This window comes from Tauraco erythrolophus, chromosome 4 (genome assembly GCF_009769465.1).
Source record: "Tauraco erythrolophus isolate bTauEry1 chromosome 4, bTauEry1.pri, whole genome shotgun sequence".
NCBI lineage: Eukaryota > Metazoa > Chordata > Aves > Musophagiformes > Musophagidae > Tauraco > Tauraco erythrolophus.
This window is the reverse complement of record NC_141468.1, coordinates 39411190-39433924: the sequence shown is the minus strand read 5'-3', so window position 1 is coordinate 39433924 and position 22735 is coordinate 39411190. Positions and strand designations below refer to the sequence as shown.

The 22735-nt window shown below is 41.8% G+C and overlaps 1 protein-coding gene across 1 annotated transcript in view; it reads right to left on the bottom strand.

Moving 5' to 3' along the window:
- The window catches only part of SRGAP1 (SLIT-ROBO Rho GTPase activating protein 1), a 156750-nt gene that overhangs the window by 7465 nt on the left and 126550 nt on the right, over window positions 1-22735 (bottom strand). Inside the window, 6 exon segments of the mRNA XM_086609868.1 lie at window positions 3350-3429; window positions 4090-4314; window positions 7396-7501; window positions 19899-20033; window positions 21560-21637; window positions 21800-21860. Of these exon segments, the coding sequence (XP_086465994.1) occupies window positions 3350-3429; window positions 4090-4314; window positions 7396-7501; window positions 19899-20033; window positions 21560-21637; window positions 21800-21860 (685 nt within the window).

Below are 22735 nucleotides of genomic sequence, written 5' to 3'. Positions count from 1 at the left end.
AGAACTACCATCTCAATTTTAACCCTATGTTTATGAGGTATCTATGAACAATATGATATCCATTGTATGTATGTTTTCCCAGGAGAAACCCATCCGTTTAACTTCCTCAGGAAATTCTCTCTTACTTCCTTTGAAAACAAACCTAGTCACCCTTTTCCATATGCCTCCAACAAGAATAAAAAATCTCCAGCAAACTGAAGGTAAAAGAAATACGCTATAAACTGCTTCAGCAAAACATGAAAAACATCCTTTGAATCTTTACTGAAGAGGCACTTTCAGGTAAAGATTTTTATGCAGCAAAAATACAGATAGATTTTTTTTGTGTCTGAGCTTGAGTACAAATGTTCTAAACTTCACAAATTAAATCTAGTTTCCGGATCTTGGAGAAAGAAGAAACCTATGTATTTTCCTTAATAGGCATACTTTCTGTACATTTAAAAAAGAATGAAAACACTACAGTAACACACATCTCCTTCCCTCCTCCCTTTCCAGTGATCAACAGAAATATATGAACACCAGTAATCTTAGGGAAAAAAAAGGCAATTTATATGCTTAAAATTAAGCAGTTATGAAGTATTTGTATGCTCAATTATAAGTTCCAGCCTTCTTCCATGCTACCAGATTTCACCTCTGCAGACATAATTTACATTTTGATTTTTAAAAAGTCTTGTTGTTTTCTAAATTGTAATTAAACATTCCTAGTCCTAGTGAGTCAGCCCCTACAGACGGGTTAATTCTAGTAGGCACAGAGAGATTCACTTGTAGTTTAACTTTATACAGCAAGTAATTCTTATAACAACAATAACTAAAGTAGAAAAATAAATCCTTTCACTTTTGATCATAGCCTCTGGATTATGTTTCAATAACCCTGCAATTCCCATGGGGTTAGCTGCTTGGTTTTGTGTATGCATACTAAGTTTTAGCATAAAACTAACCAGATTTTCAACATTAAAAAAATACGTTTAAAAAACCTGCTTCTTTCATCTCCTAACAGAGGGAAATATGTAACTACCACATGTCTGATCAATACAGCAGCAATGCTACGACTCCCTTTCTGTCTCTCTACATACAGCTGCCAGTGATGTACCCAGCTTATAATCAATGCATCAATCACATTAAACCCTAAAGTACTCCAGACTCTTTAGTGGAAACTTTTTTTTGTCCACCACAGGTCAATCAGTGACTCATGAAGTTCAATATGGAAACTAAAAAATTCTCACCCACTTTCGTATTTGGTACCAAGAACACTTTAAAAAAGGAATTGTCCAAAGGATAAACATGTGAATGTATGTGCAAAGAGCCGGTGAATGCATCTGTTTTAAAGCCTGTAACTTACATTAGAAAAATGTGCTATTATAATGGAAAGTTGTATCCATGGAAAAAAAATGGGTTAGAGTTTGCAGGCTGAGAACTGAAGGCCAACAACATTTTGTATGTGATCCAGGCTTGCTAATCTTGATTTTTGCAGCAGTATTTCACTAGAATATAAATATTTTTGTGCTAATAATTATTTTGCTGTAAACAGAAATGTCTGCTTCCTTTCAGCACTGAATTAATTATAAAGGTGTGATGGGGCAACTAGAATTAAATTGCTGGCCAATCTGGTGAACAAAGTGAAGCAACCGCTTTTGATTGCTGCTGAAAAGCTGCACTTCTTTTCCATGTCCACTCCGGCCTTCATCTCTCAGTTTGGTCATAGGACCTCAAAGTTGGCCCCAATATATTGAACTGGTGTGTCTCCTGCATTTCACTACTTCACTTGTGCTCTAAATAAGGCAGAAAGACAGACTTATTTGGCTTCCACTCTTGCTTCATACCTCCAATGGAAGAAGGAGCTCTTGTAAAGTATAGCTATACTGTCTTGGAAAAATAAAGTGCAATTATGAGTTTGTCCACACCATTTAGTGTATATTTTGTTACATAAAGACAGTGGGCATAGCTCTACAGAGCTCATGAAGAGGAACCCACGTACAGGCTGTCTTGTAAAACTGTCAGCGCTCCCTATGGTGTGTGCAGGCATGGGTATACACCCCAGGCAGAAGATTAACATTGACTTCTCTCCTATTCTCAGTTTTTTCCCCCTTATGTGATGCCTGCCCACCCAACTGTTCCTCCTCTCCAAACAGCTGCACTGATAGACTCTGCCTGCCCCTCCTCACCGCGGCAAAGGGGAAGAGACAGGCAATCTGTCACTGACAGCTTGTCTACGTGACAAAGCAGACGGGTACAGCTAGAGTGGAACTATTGTTTACATTGTTTAGTGTGCAATGGGAGCAGTGTAGCCAGGTTTCCTATAGATATACTTTCCTGTTCCCCTTTCCTATGGCAATCATCCCAGCTCCTAACCAGTATCCTTATGACATCCTTTTTTAAGAAAAATAAATTTCCGTCTTTGCTGTAGCTCTTTTCCTCCCCTTTCCCTCTTTCTGTCTCTTCCTCTTCCTCCTTCCACACATCCTCTGAGATGGACAAGGGGCAGCTTTTGTTTCTGTAGTGCTGAGTGCACGTGTGCTCTGTCTGGGGTGCCTGCCGGCCGGACATGCAGTGAACTCACACTGCAGCTCTTAATAGAGACTGTTATTCTTAATCCTTCATCTCTAACTGGCTACTAATTGTTAGGGAAATGGTATCTATTTAACAATTTTGACAACTCTTTCCATCTGTTGCATTTGCCTGAAACTGGGCAGAAGTTATTGGGAGGGACAACTGAAGGATGGTCCAACTGAAATATGTCACAGTCAAATACACCCTTAGGAAACCTGGCTAAAAAGGACTGATATAATAGAGATGCATCAAATTTTTCATGGATATCTATCGTACTCAGAACTAACGGAGTATACGTGATTAATATCTATAGCAAATGGCTATTGTTCGGAAGTTTCACTGTGGGGGGGTACCCATATATTTTTCAGTAGTTATAAATCCTTTAGATGAAACAGCTTTTAAATTTATGTCAAAACAGAGCCCACTGAATGGCAAATATCCCTTAGTTGAAATATTTAAAGACACATTTTTGATAAGTTTAGCTTTTGCAGACAAAAGATAAAGAGTCACTAAAAATGTAACATTATATCAGAAAATAATATGTGCTGACTGAAATAGTTTTTCTCTTGCCCTTCCTGTGACTGGACAAATCAGGAGAGAACAAGGAAACAGCTGGTTAAACATAGATGAATCAGTGTGAAAAGGCACACAAACAGAGACTAAAGAAGCCAGCTTTGCTACAGACCACCAGGACTGAAATCCTCCTCTTTCAAATAAGACACAAGTAGGAAAGGAAGAAGGGCTCCCGCATGAAACACCTGTAAAACTTATTCCTATCAAAGGTGCAGTAATGTAACAGACATACCGTCTTCACTGGTGTGGGGCTCTGTCCCAGCATCCTGGTCCACTTCCTCTAATGTACCATGTTCGCTGTACGGGCTGTCGCTGAAGGGAAACAAAAGGTGGAGCAGAGAGAGAAACCACAGCATGAAAAGGATGCTTCAGCGGGCGTTAAACCCCGGTCCCTTTCTTCCTCAGTCCACTGCGGTAACTGATGTCCTCCACGCATATCGAAAATACGCCACCCCCATCAGATTATTTAAAGTTCTTCTTTTGATGTTATACAGTTATGTGCAACACAATTCTCATGACGTGCTATAAATACACAATTACTGAAGCAGTCCACACACCTCTCCTCCATACAACATCTTCAGTTATTAAGAAGTTCCCAGAACCTTTGAATCCTTCCATTTATGAAAAGGATGTGTGTGTTGCTGAGAGGAAAGGAGCAGGGGGAAGGCATCATAAGCTGAAATTTGTTAAGATGGTTCACAGAAAGTCAGTTTCTGGCTATGTGCTCTACATAGTACACCTGGAATTCTGGCTGTGTCTGGCTGAACACAAGGGTAGCTTTCTCCAAAAATAATGTAGGGAACCTCATAATTGCCTTTCCTTCATGATTTTTACATGCTAACACTTTCCTGCTCTTCTCTTTTATCTTCATGCTTCTACTGTGTGCGAAAGTCATTCTGTGTCACAGGAGTTATCCAGACAACCAGTCTAATAATTTTGTTAAGGAGACAGAAGGGTAATATTCTGACTTACCAGTAGTCATCTCCAGCCATGCATTTTTCATACACTGGGCCATCAAGTTCTTTAGCATCTGGAAAAATAGCCTCATGATGGATGATGATAGTTTTGATTATCTCGTTCACGTGTGCCTGGCAAGACACCTGGTCTTGTATGTCTGGAACAGGCATCAGGGTTGGCCCAAAACAAATAGCCAGGTTGTATGGATCCATCATGTTTTCATCACTGTACTGTGACAGGCTGTTATAACAGAAAAATCAAGAAAAATTGACTTTTCAACTGCGACTAACCTTATTCTGAAAACTGGAGAAACTTTATTTTCCGTCACGACTTAGAGATTTCCTGTTCTCCTTTACACTTAATCCCACGTAATGCAACAAACGAAAAAAGGGGATTTCTTCAACAGGCTATACACATTATAAAGTGAGTTTATAGCATATATATGTACCTAGATGTATGTGTTTCTACACTATTGTGTTTAGTGTACACTGACTTACTGGGCTAACGTAAAATGCATCAACTGCTGCTGCTTGTATCTCATCATCACTTATCCTTGGGGGCCAAAGTGGACTGGATCCGAAGTGGATCATGCTTATCACTTCTCATCAGGCCCTGATGCATCTCTTCCATTGACTGGCTATATAACCTAGGCAGACTGAATTGTTTTCTGGAGGTAGCTAAGTTCTTGGATCTTGCAAAGGTTCTTGTGACTTCTGGTTTCTTTTTTTTACCATACAACCTAAAATCCCTGAGCACCTTGCCCTCTGCCCACAAATGCCCACTGTGGTTTCATTTTGGAAACAAAACAACAAAAGCCTTTGATTGTTCTTATTAACCAGTTTTTGCAAGGTCTCCTTTCCTCCAGAGAATTCAACATCATTAGTTTTCAATTTTGATTTTGAATGAAAAGTTGTTGTTTATTCCCTTCTTTAAAAGCACTGGCATTTCTGGTGGAAATACTGGCTTTTGAGTGGTTCTGAGCAGGACCAGTCAGACAGAACCTGAAGCACTGGGATGCCTTTACCTCAGAGTTGTTCTGCACTCTGAAGCAGCATACAAATTAATATGTCTAGTTATGTTTAAATACACCATTATATCCCCTTTAGAAAGGAATTTTAAGGAGTATACATGTACAAAGAACACAAACTGAAGAGGCAAACCTCCTTAACTATTTCCTTTGTAACTACCTTGTAAAATTAATCATGTTCTCCTCTTTCTTATGCCATGATTTGTTATCATATCCTGTGTGTTAATCAGAGACATCTTGTTCTACTGATTTATAAGATGATTCAGCTTTTATATGTGTGAAAGAATGTGTAAAAAAAGATTATCATCGTGAAATAGGAAGTTCTGCTGGTGGCTGGTAACATGTGGTGATCCTCAGGGCTCAATATTGAGGCTGACACTGTTCAACATCTTCACTAATGACCTAGACCACAGGATGGAGCGCACACTCAGCCAGCTTACAGATGCTGCTGCACTGTGGGGGACAGCAGATATGCTAAAGGGCAGGGTTACCATTTAGAAGGACCTTGACAAGATGGAGGAATAGATGAACAGGGATTTTGTAAAGTGCAACACGGATGAATGCAAAATCCTGCCAATGAGATGAAATAATCCCATGTATTAGTACAGTCTGGAGCTGACTGTTAAGTATCAGCTCCCAAGAAAAAGCATTGGGAAAAACACTTCTTGGACAAGAAGTTGGACGTGATTCAGCAGTGTCTTCCAGTGATGAAGGCTAGTTACATATGTGTCTGTATTAGGAAAAGCAAAGCCAGTAGGTCAAGGAAATTGATAGTTCCCCTTCCACTTGGTGCTCATGAAGTCAAGACAAAGCCTTGAGCAACTTGATCTAACTTTAGAAGCTTTGAGCAGGACGCCAGACCAGCTGAGGTCAAGCCATGAGGTTTGATGACTTCATGTGGCCAACAGGCCGAACTGCATATGCAAAAAGCAGAACTGGATTTGCAGAAAGTAAAACTACGGGAATCTTTTGCCTGTGGATGCACCAGGAGCAGTTTGGAGGCATGTGAGATTTACCCTGTGTTCTGAACTGCATTCCTGTGGAGAGCACAGACGTAGCTATGACTGTGCAACAACTACAACCTCGTATAATTCTGGCCAATCTGTATGTCTAAGTAGAGAAGAAGCTGCAATATAAACCTATGAGATATTTACACAGTGTCACTATAGAGGAATGAATTCATGTTTTCAATGAACGGTTATTTTCATAAAACTTTAGATCTCTGCGCCTCTTTTAAATATTGCTTGAAAGAGGTTCAGAAATTACTAGAAGAAAGGAAACGAGAACAGCTGTGAATACAGGCATTGCACACACAACCTGGCTGCAAAGACCCTGTTTCTATAGGAACAGACAGGATGGATGAAATGGGGAAGGTCACAAACAGAATGAATCAGCAGAGGGCAAATTTAGAAAAAAAAAAAAGAGGAAAAAGGCAATATGAAAACAGATATAACAGGAAACAGACTATATGGCAGCAGAAAGAGAAGAACTAGAATCAGGGCAAAGTGCACAAGAAGCAAAATTTACAGTGAAAATACTGGGGTCAGCAAAACCGGAGAGGGCTGTGAAGGACTAATGGAAGAAGCACAGTGCAACTGCCCAACCTGTCTTTTATTTTATCTTTGAGAATGAAGAAGTTTTTCTGGGATGATGAAGACACGAACACCACTTTCCCTTTCTCACACAACCCTCCTTGCAGCAGCTGCCTGTGTTTTGCAATGTGAGAATCAAGCTACTTTATATCAAAGCGTACACAAGGGATGTATGTTCGCTATACTGGTAGCCCTATTACCAGAAAATAGAAGCAGCAACACAAAGTCTTACCCTGGCAGTGCCTAGCATCAAATAGGTAGCTTGTAGTGCCTGTGCTGCTTGAATATACTGATTATTTTTCCTGACAGGAGCTTAACATCAGCTTGAGATATGGAGAAAAAAAAAAACAACTTTTAAATTATGTAAATTATTTTAAATATAGTTACAGTTTGTATTTGTTACTTTTCTTATCAGCTTATTTTTCTATCAGCTTTAATGCTGTAGCCTGCACTCCTCATTGCAGACAACACTTTAATCTGTCTTATTACAACTTTGCTTAGTTTTGGAAAAATGGGATTTTAATTTGAATGAAAACTAGTGTTTTCCTTCTATTTTCTTTGCCAATTAGAAGATCATCTTTTGTGTTAAATGGAGCTTAAATGTAAATTCTACATAGAGTGTGAGTAAACCCAAAGAACTTCAATACCAGCAGAGGAAGGCAGATAAAGACACAGAACCTTGGGGAATGATAAAGCACTTACTGGTTGAGGAAGGCGAAGAGGTATCTCATCACTATAAGGACCGACCTGGGCAAAGTAAGGAGGAGTTTGCGGATGTGAAGAGCCCTCTCATAGAGATTGTCTATTCCTGCAAACAGAAGAAAGTATTTTAAGTTCCCTTTCATATAGTGACCTAAAATAGCATTCAGTCAGTTTACTCAACTTACTTCAACTCTTAACCATCACAGGTCCTTAGCCAATATCTTCTTATTTTGGCCTATTAGAAAAATAAGATCTAAAAGTCCTTTTTCCTCTTACTAAAACCACACAGTTTAAAAGTAACATCTTTAAATGTAAGAAGTCACAAATCTGACTAAGTCAAACCCTGTGCCACTTGCTGAGCTAGACAGCTCACAAAAGCACAATATCAGTACATAAATCAATGGAACCAAGGAGAGATGTTTGTCATCAGTTTCAAAGACAGATTCATTCTCTTTATTTGAATGTTCATATCAGACATAATATTCCAATCACTGAGCTTCTCTAATGGGTTTTCTTAATGAAATGTCCAGCTATAACTCTCTTACTGGCAAAGCAGGAGAAAGGCCTTATGTTTTACAGCGTGTAAGCAACGAACACAAAGATCACATGTATTTTCTCAAATGATTTTATAGCAATCCATCAGATTTCTTCTGAAGTGGGAAAAACAAAGTCAGCTTAATAAAAGCATCAGTTCCTAACATCTTATAACAAGGATGCATATCCTCTGTGTTGGTCAGAAATATTACGTGGCTCCAAGTGGGGTAGTGATGGGATAAAAGGATAAATTGTTTTTCAAAATAAGTAATATCTCAATTTTTCACTCAGTATGTTTTCTGTGTAAATGACACTGTTAGAAATAACCTAAAATTTCAGTAATGCTTTTTACATCAGCCAGGAAAGAATGCTGATGTTTAGGGGAAATCTTAGCAGACATGAGAAATACTGTCCAGTGGCACTGAAATGGATATTCGAAAATTTGGAAATGAGAAACAGGAGCTGTTCCAACAGCTGAAAAGCCACTTGTACCACAAAACGTGATATTTAACAGCACACATCTAAAGTAATTACCTACATAAAAACATGCTAACTGTAAACAGAGTTCCTGGTGTTTATTTGTGCTCTTTGGTATAGTTATTTCTTACAATCAGCATTTATTTATAGATGTAAAATGTGTATTGATCTATGTTTCTTGGAAGAACAACTGGTGTCTAGTAATTAGTATTTTGGTACCAAGAACTAAGCCTAAGCAGAGCACATTGGCAGTGAGACTTCTGTTTACCACACGGAACTGCTGTACTTCATTAGGAAATGCCAGTGTAGTAAAGTAAGCAGGAAAACCTGTTCCCACACCTGCATTTATGGGAGATCCCACTGGCTCAGCACCATTAGTGTGCTGTGGAACTGAAGATTTTGGGATGAGGTGAAGCTCAGCTCCTTGGGAGTTTCTGCAGGAGAACAGCCCACCACCGCTTGCATGAAGGAAGCCCATTTGGATTACAGTATTTACTGTGGGAGCAGCGAAGCGAAACTCCTGCAGGAGGTAAAATCCTGTTTCCTAGCAGATAGGCTGAAGGCTGGAATGGTGTCCCTGGTGAGATGCCACTGACTGCTGCGGAGCTCGTGGGAAAAAGGACTGCGGACAAGTTGTATAATTTATAACCTAATGAGTCACACTGAACCCAAACTCTAGCTGAAAATCAGTTCAAGCCATTACACTTTCTCCGGTGGAGTACGGGACTTCAAATTTATTTTTATGTTTCTGTTAAACCTGGACTGCATGAATCAAGGAGAAATATTCCTGGTAACTGGTTAAGAACCGGAGTCCATGGCAGGGATGTGCTAAGCCTGGGAGCTGCTCGCACAGCGAGGATCTGCAGAGCAACCACAACTCTCCTCTTTCTTTCCAGTGCACACCACATCTTGGAGATGCCAATGATACGTACCCTCACTTCTGCACTGCAGTGCCACAGTGCTGTTCTGCACAGTCTGCAGACACCAGTTTTAGTGCAAGGCCTTTCTCCACCTGCCTGAACTAAGCAACTCTCCAAAACTAAGTGGAAGGAGCCTGACTATATCTTCAGTTCTCGATCCTCCAACAAAAGCAGCTGCTCTTACAGCCAGTGGCCCCGGGTGAGTCTCCAGCTCAGCTGACCTTCCCCCTGACAAGCCTGTCTCCGAGTCTCTGTACACAGACTTGGAGGTCTGGGTGGTTTTGAGCCTGCATGCATGTGCCCAGGTGGATTTTCTATGGAGCGGAGCTGAGGGAGGAAGGACCAAAGGCACTTTGCTAACGTCTTTCGACATTCCTGTTCCAGCAGCACTGTTGTGCGGTGCTGTGGCACAGCTCCTCTCCAGCCTTTCTGCCTGGTGCACTGGATGTGGGAAGCTGGAGGGAAGTTGTGACGCAGCACCGGGACCTGCCTTCTGCATTAAAGCCTTTCCTGGCTAATGCCTTGTACTGCAGACCTGCTTCTTCCAGCCAGTTCTGGAGACTGGCCCTGGACCAGGTTCAGTCATCACTGAACTCAAATCAGACCCGAGAAATGCACTGGCCAGGCTCCCAGGTAGGTCCAGCAGCTCCTTCCAGCAGTGTGCTGCCTATCTGGATGCAGCAGCTCTGTCTAAATGACTGAGCTAAACCAGGATGGGCCGCAGTCTGGAACGCTGGCAGGCAGCAATGACATAGTAGTTATCACACTCTCCAATGTGCTTGTGGTCTGCGCCAACTACAACTTTTCCGAGCAGTTCCTAGACATGGTTCACAGGATGCATGAGCCAGGAACTGATCCCAGTAGGCAGCACGGACATGCAAGAGTAGGTACAGAGATTTTGGCTGTATGGCCATGTGTTGAGCCATCCCAGCTGCCCTACTAGGATCATGACCAGTCCTAAGTACTAGCAGGTCACCGCTATACTGAAGCAATTACAAGCTACATGTGCTGGAATAAGGTATGTATTTCCAATACCTTCCTGGACACCCAGTCCCAGTTTCCACAAAAGCCCCTTTGTTGAAAATCCAAACTACTGCCAAGTGGTAAATCCGTGTGCTTTCCACGTTATTTTGAAAGGCTTGTTTTTCTTTCTCAGCACTGATTTCGTTTAAAGCAGATAGGTAATAAGGTTATGTATTTGTGTGCTGATTTTAAATGAGGAGCCAAATTTCACAGTTGCTTGTGTGTACGCAGTGTGTGAGTGTTTGGGTATGTAAGAAAGAAGGAATGAATACAGAGTGATCTTTCTGCATCCAGGAAGAAAGAATTTCCAGCTTTGCTGCTTCCCATGCAGAGGGAAGAGAAACATTGCTTTGCCTCCACTGGATTTGCTGAAGAGAGCCTTGGAGCAGAATGGCCATCCAGGCTACAAGCTGGTTGCTGCGAGAAACCACTGGCAATCCCAACACTGCAGAAAGCTAGTTGTGTCTTCCCTCTCGCAGCACTTCTGTTGGAGGCTCTCTTCTCGTTATTCCGATTTTCAAGAACTGCAATTAGCCCTACCTCAGTGCTCAGTGAGGCACTGCCCATTTCTCAGCTAAGAAAACTGAAGTGCTGATACTACTACGTCTCGTCCTAATAACGCAATTAGCTGTCAAGCAAAAATAGACATCAGGGGATTTGAAAACTGGTTCATTACTCTAATGATACGATGAGACTTACATTCCCAAACACAAGCAACAGGACAAGCCTCTGGCAAGGCCAAGCACACTGAGAACTAACATGTTTTTTCTGACTGTGGAGTGAGGGAGAGAAGGAAGATCTGTGTGTGTCGGGGAAGTTTCCCGGCTGCTACATGAAAAGCACCTGTGCCTCATCAAGACAGGTGCTGAGTCACGTTGGTTGGCCGGAGACCACGTGACCTATGGGAAGTTTAAAGGTGGGGCACTCCCAAGAGGGAGTGGGGCATTTCCCTCCTGGAGTTTGGAGAGGTAGGAGCCCTCGGGAGAGCGTGAATTGGAGCTCTCTGTTGGATTAAGGTAGCAGTGAGTTTAGAAGAGCCTTCTGATTGTAGAATACCTTGTGGTCGCAACAGTCGGTTGGTTGCGACCCATTGGAAGAAGACACAGGCAGTCCGCGACATCTGGTGACCCCGACGTGATTCGTCGAAACGCGAACTGCCTGGACCGCAGGGTGAGCTGTGGTGGAGATAAAACCCAGTGAAGCTCGAGAGCAGCAGGAGAGCTGTGAATTGATCTGTTTCAACCTAGACGCCTGAAACAAGGTGAGCTGCTGGGAGCTAAAATGGGCCAGAATTTTGTCAAGGAGAATCAGACCTTCACCTTTCTCAAATCTGCAGGGATGGCTGCGGGGCTCAACATAGGTAATGAAGACCTATATAGTTTACTTAACTGGGCAGCGGGGCACGAAGATCTATTCAGCCTTACCTGCACCTTTAACCTAGAACTTTGGAAAAAGCTGGGGGATAAGTTGCTCTATGAAGCCGTGGTTAATCAAAGAGGCCGGACCGACCTTCTGCGTACATGGGAGGCCCTAGATAATATAATTCAAAAGGGGTCAGCAGAAGAGGAGGAAGAGGAGGAAGAGGAATTTACAGATTATGTATCCGCAAGCGAAGGATACGAAGGGGGCAACGAACTGTCTGAGGGAAACAGTGTGGACAATGAACTAGACGTGTCCTCACTGTTCACAGAGGTCAACAAAGTGGCGGGGACTATGCAGGAACTTTGCCCCACCCTCCAGGAGATACTGGAGCGTCCCCCACCCTTTGCCCCAGCAACCCCCCCTTCCTCCTCAGGAGGTATCGAGCCTACAGCTCTGCCGTTTGATTTAATAACCCCACCCCTGGCAAATTCATATCCGGCGACATACATGGCACAAGTACGAGCAATGCAGCCGTTATTAGTACGACAGGCCATGACAATGCTGCAAGGTATATCCCAGCAGTTAGCAACCGTAGTGAACATGTTGCAGCAGGCCATGACCCCCCCTGCAGTGAAAGAAATTTCAGAAGAAACCCCTAAAGCAAGCGACAGTTCAGCTGGAAAGTTTCCACCGGTTTCTCCACCAATGAAAAAGTCGCCAAAATCCGCCCCGCCGGCCCCTCTAGAGACATGCTTATCCCCCGCTCCACAGTTAGAAATAACAGAAATTACCCCGCCTGCCATGACAGCCCATCGTGATCCAGTACTTTTCTGGAACGAAGTTAAGAAAGAGGCAATAGAGGCCGGGGACTGGAACTTGATACAAGCTTTGGGGTTACCAGTTAGTAATAAAAAACTATCGGTAATGAAAATGGAAGGAGAGCCGAGTGCGTTTCCCGTAGAACTGGCCCTCCCGGGTGCCAACCAGCCCAATAAACATTTGGGCTGGTCATGGAAAGTGATCCAGGACATGCAGAAAGCGGTAGCGCGATACGGACCAAACTCACCGGCGGTAACACAACTATTACGATTATTAAACTTAGAAATTTTGGTGCCGTACGATTTTCAACATCTAGCCCAGGTCATGTTCCAACCGGTGCAGCGCTCCGTTTTCACAAATGTTTGGAGACAATTGGCCGACCAGCAGGCATTACAGAATATCCAATTACCCCAAAGCGACCCATGCTATGCTATAGGTACCGATGTATTGATGGGAACGGGTCAAGTATTTAGTAACCCGGCAATACAGGCTCAATGGCATCCCCAGATCCTCGAACAGGTTAAACAAATAGGGATGCAGGCACTATTACGTACAGCAGAAATGGCTGAGCCTAAAGCAAAATATTCAACAATTAAACAGGGGGCCAACGAACCTTTTCTACGGTTCGTTGAGAGATTGCAGGGGGCAATAGAAAAGCAGATATTTGACAGTAGACTACGGGCACTGTTGACAAAACAGCTGGCAAAGGACAATGCCAACCCTGATTGTCGGAGAGTCATTGAAGTATTGCCGGGGGACCCCTCTCTAGAAGAAATGGTGATTGCATGTGCCAAAGTTGGGCCCGTAGAAAGCGAGATGACCACATTGGCCACTGCTCTAACTAAACAAAGATGTTATATTTGTGGGAGAATAGGTCATCTCGCCAAAAACTGCAAATCAAACGGCCGGCCGGGAAACAGCAGAAAGAGAAAGCGTGTACAGACGTCTTATGGCCCAGGCAAGCCCTTTGCGGGAACGCTGCAACAGCCGCAGAACAGTCCGGAAAAGACCGCAGAGGGAATGCTAAAGCAGCCAGAACAGCCAGGGTGGATGTATCCATCGTCGTCAGAACAATGGATATATCCACCGCCAACGTGGTATGATAAAAAAATATGAGAACGACTTCCCCATGACCCGGTCCCAAGGTGTTTAACAAACGGCGACGGAAAATGGAACTGAAACGTTGGAAACCCCTAAAGGCTGCGAGGCAATTTTTTTTTTTTTTAAAGAAAAGGGGGAATTGTCGGGGAAGTTTCCTGGCTGCTACATGAGAAGCACCTGTGCCTCATCAAGACAGGTGCTGAGTCACGTTGGTTGGCCGGAGACCACGTGACCTATGGGAAGTTTAAAGGTGGGGCACTCCCAAGAGGGAGTGGGGCATTTCCCTCCTGGAGTTTGGAGAGGTAGGAGCCCTCGGGAGAGCGTGAATTGGAGCTCTCTGTTGGATTAAGGTAGCAGTGAGTTTAGAAGAGCCTTCTGATTGTAGAATACCTTGTGGTCGCAACAGTTGGTTGGTTGCGACCCATCGGAAGAAGACACAGGCAGTCCGCGACATGTGTGTGTGAAGGACACATGAATATCAACCACAAATCAACACTACCATCAAGTAAATATCACAAATGGAAATGGTTATGACTTTCTGGTTCCCAGTTCTCAGAGCAGAGCAAGACTTTTGGAGCTCTGTTCTGACACTCCTGCCTCCCAGACCCGTCTCACCCACGTGGGTTAAACCCACAAGCAAGAGAGTTTCCTGACAGCCAGAGGAGAAGGTGTTTGGTGTAGGAATGCTGTACTCCTGTTCAAGTGGAGCTACAGCGCGGCCCCTAAATACAAATAAAACAAAACTAAATTATAAACAAAGACAGGGATACATTCATCCTAAATAACATTAAGAAAATGTAAATTGAAGTTTAATTCAGAAATAATCCTGAAGTAGTGGAGCATGAAAAAGGCAATAAATATTCAAATATATAAATGCAGTGCTTTGGTGACTATGAAGAAAGGACTTTTGCAAGACAGCACTTGCTGGTGGTTCCGAAATATTTTGGGCCAAGTAGACAGCTACATGCCTTTATCACATCGCTTTAGTTAAAAATGCTACAAAAGCACTGTATTTTTCCTGGTCATGGTTCTACACATGGCCTCTCCTGCACTGATGGTGAGACACAGTTATCCCACAAGGATAACATCCAGCCTGGGAGCAGTCAGAGCTCAGAAACACGAGTTCTGAATTGTGTCTGTTCTACCATCCTCTGTTAAAAGGCAGCCTCCATGGGCCAATCTCAGAAGTAGGAACAGAAATGCAAACTTTTTGCAAAGGGAAGATATTATTGATCAGAACATGTGGAAGAAGAACCTTCAGCAATGAATGAACTCTGCTTCACGAACAGCCAGTGCTGTGCAAGCTAAGCATATTCCACAGGCAAGGGCAGCACAAAGGAGGAAGAAGAAAGTGAACAGTGGTAACTAACATAAGCTCTCTCTCTCCTTTAAGGCCACTGTTTTGAAGGATACAATCCAATGTGGTATCTCTGTGTGGGGGTCACTCGCTACTCCCACTTGGACTGGCGCCTACTAGTAACAGAGTGAATGCCTAATGCATATTTTACACACCCGCTGAATGTCAAATGGGTTTGAATTACACTTGCAGATGTAATTTTTATGGTCAATTTGCAGCTGACAAGCAATCTACATGAATATGTATTAGTGCCAAAGTTAACAATTTGTGCCTCTTTCCACCTTGGTAGATAGGTCCAATCCAACTCAAAGATAATGTAGATATTAACTCAGCAATGCCACTTACAGTTCTTTCAGATCTATTTAAGAACGCGTTACTGGAGGACAAACACAACGATCTCCACTGTCACTTAGGGAAGGAAACGGTTGTCATTTTGTTGAAACTTTTTCAGGAAGAGTTGACAATTCAGAATATAGTTTTTTACTTTTTAAGTAATGGGCAATAGTCAGGAAAAGCAGTAAAATAATTTCCTTCTATAGCATTTATGCCTTTAGGTAAATGGACACTGCTGACAGCAAGGGATTGAAATGATGAAAATCAGAGGGAAAAAAGATGTAAGTTTCATCCATCCTGGCATCTTAGTATATCAAATTTAAGGCAAGGGAGATGAAACCAAGACGAATTATAATGACCTGAGCAGAAGATAAGCTGTCTGGGTAGCTGAGATGTGTCTGCTGCTGCATTGCACAGCTGTCTATGTAAAAGTGATTCACATGTTCAAGAACTCACACCAGGAGAGGAACTGCAGTTCCCCAGCAGTGAAGGCGAATCATGGCCAGCCCTCAGCACAGCTTCAGTACAACTAACTCCTTTTACAAATATTTTGCTTGTGTTTGGCCCAACCTGCCTCTACAAAGGGGCAGAAAAGAAGTACAGTGTAACTCTCCTCCCTTCCCCCCACCTTATTCTACTCTCTGGATTGCCCAGTGCTGCTGGGAGCAATAGTAGCTGCTCCTTTTGCTGAGAATGCAGAATTATAGCCCATAATCAGATGGATTCTTTACGTCCTGTCCTACCTTTCATGCTTGCTCTGGAGAAGTCATAATTTGGCCCACATTTTATCTACACCAGTTCATAAGCCCAAACAGAATAACATTGTTCTCACGAGCCTAATTAATACAAATTGCCCTAAAAGTCACAGTCATTTTGCACTGTTTCACTGTATTTGCAAAAGGGAAAGCATTAAATCACAATGCTCTATTTCATTTGGAAATATATGCATAAATGCAAAGGAATTCCTCAGTGGCTGTACTGAGGAAAGGTTCTTTTTGCAGCTGTAGCCTCAATTATGCTTGACATCCATAACTAAGTACTTCAGTTTCAAGGAGTTTTTCACTGGCAACATTACATTTCCATATAAAATGTGTGACATTCTGCCCTTTTACGGTTTTATGTGAAAATTAACTTTATGAATTTGCTTTCTCCCTCCCCCCTTTTATAACAATTTCTGCCAACGATTAAAAAAACCCACAGACATTTATCTTGAAAAAACTATTTGAAAACCACTTAATGGTTATTTCTTTCCTCGCTGTTTATCAGATAGTGAACGCAATATGAATTAAGAATATTTAAATCCCCTTAATTAAAAATGTGAAAGCTTTCTGGACTTTACATATCAACTGTGATCTAAAGAAGTTACAGTGACTTGTGTTATCACAGAGGAAAGGGAGTCTGGCCTTGCTCCCATTCACCTGAAGATCAACATACTTAATATGTGAGGCCACAAGAGGAGAGAAAAAGACACTAATGCAACTATGACGGGTTCCAAGTCTGAAGTGGGAGAAAAATCTTGCCTAGAGTGTCTTCCTTTTTGCAAGATACACAAAGCATTTAGGTTAAGAGGTAGTAAGGGAAAGGGTCTTTGAGACAAGACAGTTTTTGATAGTATATACCACATAGGTGCTATTTAAACTAAACTGGTGTATTCTGAAATACTTGTTGTTTTTTAAAAAAAACTACAACATCTTATTCCCTGGAAGCAGTGGGCCACTTAATGAAGTGCACAGACTAGCTACAGCTGTAAAAACACTCCACCTCAGGATTCTCAGATAATCAGAAGACACAGGCACACTGTTCCCAGTGTGCGATTCTGGAGCTGGCTGTGGGTGCAAGACAGAAGAAAGTTCTTTTCTCTGCTCAAGTCACATTCAAAACCCCCACTGTGACAACACAAACTAAATCCACCCCAATGTGCTCAGAGGAAAACTTCTTTTGTCCCACCACATTCCAAACTTACCTCTCCTCCTTCTGCTGAAGGAAGGCATTGACACGCCATTTCAGAGAGCTCCGAAAGATAAACTTGTGGAAACCAAACCAAACAACGGCAAAATCATCCTTCTCTAGCTTCTTGCAAAACTTGCCAGAAACAGATCTGGGGCTCTTACAACACTTTATCAGGAAGAAATTCCTCTGCTTTTTTCTTGAACAGCAACAGCAGAAGTCAAACCTAGCAGAACTACTCAGTCATTACACCTCATTTTGACAAGCTGTTGTAGAGATGATAATCCAGACTTACGACAGCCTCAGAGAGCAGCCAGTCTAAACCAGGATCAGATGGTAACACCTCTTTCCCAATAACTGTCCTGTTTAAAAATGTGGCTAGGAAAAGCAATGACTTTGTTCCGGGCTATTGGTTGTTACTGATTTCAGCTCTGCTGAATGACACTATTATTTAAAAAAAAAAACAGGTTGTCAACTCTTTTGCAAGAAAATAATCCACTGCCTATGAACATGCAATAGTTGGACATCCTCTAAGGAAAGCAAGGCCTAACGCTAAGGATCTAGTATTTATTGCCATTTTCCTTGAAGTTCTTAATAACAAAAGATGGTATTGGGATAACTGAACCGGATCCCTCTCAGACAGTGATGCTTTGAGAGGCTGGTAAATCTCTCTCGCCTATGCAGGTCCCATGTACACATACTCAGTCCATTGAACTTCTACCTCTCTTTCCAAATACCCCATCCTGTCCTCAGAAGTTTAATGGTGAATGGAAACTCTTTGAAATCATCCAGGTTCCTCCTCTTGGAACACATTTAAAAGGTTGTTTTGGGCAAATGCTTTTGCATCTCCTAAGCACTGACTTGAATAATCTCTATAAGTTGAATACTCATTCTTGGTACTTTACAATTCTATTTAAAGCTTTTCAACACAGCAGAGTGTAACACCATCTCCACCTATAAGAAATATAATTTCTGGTTTTCTCAATGCTTAGTCAAAACAACAAAGTAATAAAGAGATCCAATGGGCAGAATCTGACAGTGGAAATTTCGAAAAGGAAATCTGGTACAAATGTTTAATGATGAAAGTGATTAATCATTTGAACAGTTTATCCAAGAATGTGGTAGGTTTTCTGTCAACTGAAGCCATTAAATCAATAAATTTTTCCAGCAGACATGCTTTAATTCATCCAGAAGTTATGGAAATCAGTGCAGAATTATTAGGTAAAGTTCCATCATCCCTGTCATGCAGAAAATCACTCAATCAAAACAATCCCTTTTTAGGTTTTTAGACATTTTCTAGGCTGTGGCACTGCAGTTAGCTAAAGCTGAACTCAGGCAGAACCAAGAATATGCTTCCTAACGAGACAATGTCCCCCTCAGCATCAGGGATCAGACTGTTAAACTGTGGTTTTGAGGTCCTTCAGGACTCCTCAGTACCACTGAGTCTGTAAATACCAACAGCTGTAGAAAACTCCACAAAATACCAAACACAAAATATTGCACATAGACCTAGTGACAGCAATCCACGTATTTGTAGCCTCCAGGCTGAATTACTGCAATCCTCCCTATCTGGGAAGGAAACCACACATGTTGGGTTCCCCTGGCAGGGAGGCAGAAAAGCCCACATGCTGGCCAGCCCAGGGGCACTGTGCACACATCGATCTGCGGTCCTGAATGTTGGGCTGAGATCCCTTTGCCAAAATAATATAGTTTGGAGAGAGCCTGCTCTAATTAATATCCCAAAGGACTGGCCCTCGTTACCTGTGAAACTGCCTCTTTCTCCATACGTCTGAAGCAGGCAAGTTACAAAGAAAGGGTTGAACAGAGGAAATTCTTCCACAAACTAGCACCTCTGACCACTTCTAATGGACCCACAGGGAACAGTATGCCTACTGATGCTTGGCTTGGCCTCACCTCTCCTTAACATCTGCAGGGCTCTGTGAACTGGAATAGGTTTTGTGCATGATGGACCAATTCACTCATCCACTGAGGACTTCTTAAATTACTACAACCTCTCTGTGTGCGGCTACAAACACCAGCAGTGCACAGACCCATGTAACGCTCCTCCAAGGCATGCCATTACATCCTGGTCATGCTTGTGTGTTGGAAGGCAGACAGGGCTTTTCTGCAAACAACAGTCAGCTGATCCTCTCTGTTCCTGCACTGAAGGGTTTTCCTGCCAGTTGGACTGGGGGTTTTAAACTGGGTGCAACGGAGGTCCAGAATCACACAATGTTGAGCAGTTGGTTACTTATTCACTAGCACTGACTCTGAGCTGCAGGGCATGAAAACCTTTGTGGAAAGTAACGTATTCTTTTTGCACGGTCGTGACTTCATCTACTTCTGTCTGCCCCAGTGCACAGAAGAAAATAATAATGTGTTTAAATTTAACTATCTCCTGTATACCAAAATATATTCTTGCCCTATTAAACAAAGAGTTGTACTGTACATTAATCCCACTGGAAAAAGGGAACAACCACAGCTGCAAGTATGACTAATAACTGACCCAGACTGTTACAGATGGCAAACGAATTGTCTCAGAAAAATCTGTGGTTAGCTCTTTTTTCAGGCCGCTACTGTATATAGGAAAGTAAAATTCTACTGAGAAAGAAATAAAGACTTCTACTTACTGATACAAGAAATAAGATCATTAAATCTTTCCTTAGGAAAGACAGGATTTTCCAGCCCTCGGAAATAGAGCTTCAGTACTCCAGCAACTGAGTTAATGTCATGGTTACTTTGGTCATCTGCCAAAGGATTTTCACCTTAAAAAGTAAATAAAGTAAATGAGATACATATGCAGGAGCATTCTTGCATGCAACATTTTTGTAAGTGAGTGACATTTTTGGGGTTTTTTGTTTTTAGTGTGTGGGAGGTGGCAATGCAAGCATTCAAGTAAGATAATAAACACTGATTTAGGAATCTCAGGCTATGATTAAACTAAAAATGGCAGCCTAAATAAAGCTTCCTTTAAATTACATAACCTAGTGATCTCTTAAGGTCTTGAACTTCCAACTAAGTATCTATGGACATGTTATGATTTACAGTTAGTAGAATAAAAAAGGCAAATGTTCTTAACCGAATAGGGTTTCTCAGACTTTTCTTTGGGAGCATACATACAGCAAATCTAGTTAGATAACTCTTTGAATTGGAAATCTATCTTCATTCTGAAAAACTAAAACATTAGAGAATATGTGCAACCATTTTGTGAAAACACTGTATGGGAATTGAAACCCTAAAGGCCATGACTGAACTACATGTAATTTTAAAGACTTAATGTTATTTTGAAACACTTGAAAATGTGTGTATCTTCCAGCATAACACTACCTAGGAGAAGCAGCTAGCAATGAGGCAGATTTAAAAGGTGGATAATAGGAGGATGCCGCTTCACCTAGCATGTAAAAACAGCTGCTTCACAGTATCTTGTCAAAGACAAGATCAGGTTTAACAAGATATGTAACTAATCCTGGGCAGAAAAATACTGTGCGTATTTTTTCATGCTCTTAGTCATAGGACTTATTGCTCCAAGGGTTTTCTCATTAGCAGATGATCTGCAAAAGGTTTTCCTGCAAATTAAAAAACCAGCTTCTAAAACCCGAGAAAAGAGAATGTAAGATTTAAAAAAAACCCTGTAACTAGTATTGTTTTAACACAGTTAGGGGGTTGCTGGATCCTGGCTCCTGCAGCAGAGCAATCCCAGGCTGTGTTGCAAGCCACTCATGCTTAAAAAGCTGGTTTTGCTTCCTGGTATCTTTCCCATAATTCCTCCTCTGGGGCTGAAGTTTCTTTCAGGAATGAAAACAGTGGTTGAAAATGGAATGACTCTTTCACAGCCCGTATTCGCATTTATCGCGATGCTGCTTTGGCAGAGGGACCAGAAAGTTGAATTCCAGAATATCAAGTAACAGGGTTCTCAAATTGTGTTAAGTAGTCTCTTGAATCTAAATAAAAAACTTAACCTTTCCTTTCTGAGGATCTTAAAAATAAAATACAGACAAACTATTATTTGCAGTTTATTATTAACAAAAGACTGAAGTTTACAGTTGATTCAAGAGTCATATGCCTTGTCTAAACAAAATGAAAAACAACCTCAAGCTCCTAGGACATAACAGCGGAAAAACATGTACATGTCATCATCATGCTTCATCTTTAAGCATATGATGATGCAAAGTTTTAGGTGCAGTACACAAAGTGCATACAAACTTCTTAAACAGCCAAGAAAGTAATTAGAATTTAAAAGATTTTTAAATGTCAGATATTAAGGTGCTCGAATAAATGAAAATGCAATTACCTCTCTCAAATGAATTTTTAATATCATTGACTTCCACCTGGGAACCAGACACTCTAAAAATTCCCTGATGCTGAAGACCTGCAGCAAAGACGGAAGACAGGGATGAGAAATGAATCTAGTTTTCAAAACACTTTTAATCTCTATTTTAAAAACAAAGCTGTAGTCGTAAATGCATTATGCAAAATTATGACAAAAAAGTGAGGGCAATAATGAAATTACATAGCATGTTTCAGAGCTTACCGTATAAATTGATAAATCTGATACAGCTTTCCACAATGAGAGGAATGACTTGTCCTGAATCCTGAAAAAACAAGAGCAGAAAGAGTGAACTGCAGACCAGAAAGAGGAAACCTCCCTACTCTGGACTGAATGTGAAATGCACTTTCTTGGTCAATCCAGATGGACATACAGTGCTGGCAAAAAAACACACATAAGAAAACATATCATTTCTAACAGAGTTCTCTTCCCATTGAGGGAGGGAAAGGAACAGGTCAAGAGCAAAGATTACGGTTCTTCATTAAAATAATTGAATCTGGAAATTCAGAGACCTTGATCTCTACCTCTGCCACTGTATCTGGCTAACACTGTATGTGACATCTAAGCTCATGCATGTGTTTTAGATTTTCGAAGCAAAATGAGTTAAAGCAGTGAATCTGCCTTTTAAAAAGTTCACTACTGAGAATGATAATTTATGATAAGACAATCTCTCTGCATCTATTTAACTCACCTTTCTTTTCCTGGTGGAGAAAATCCTACATGAACCTAATTACACAGGACCTAATTCCTTGAGGTTTTTTTTCTTGGTAAAAAATGTTGATCACAAACAGCTGACAAGGCCTCTTCTGGACCTCCTGGACTATGAGAAAAGTTCTTGGAGAAGAGCCACCAAATGACATTGCATGGGGTATACCAGGCGTCTCCCTCCTGACCTGAGCACTCCTACGTGCTCTGCTGATTTGCATCTCCCAACACAGTGCAGACGATGTCCTGACACGTTGTTTCAGGCTGCTCTAACCAGCTGGTAATAAATCGGGTGGTGAACTGCAGCCACTCTGAGCTGAGCATGTGGTTCAGCTGCCTCTTCTGTAGGCATAAAGGTAATGGGAAGGGGAGGTCACAGCCTACACCTCCCACCTGCATCTGGCAGAGCTCAGGAATCAAAGCTCCTGCTCTCAG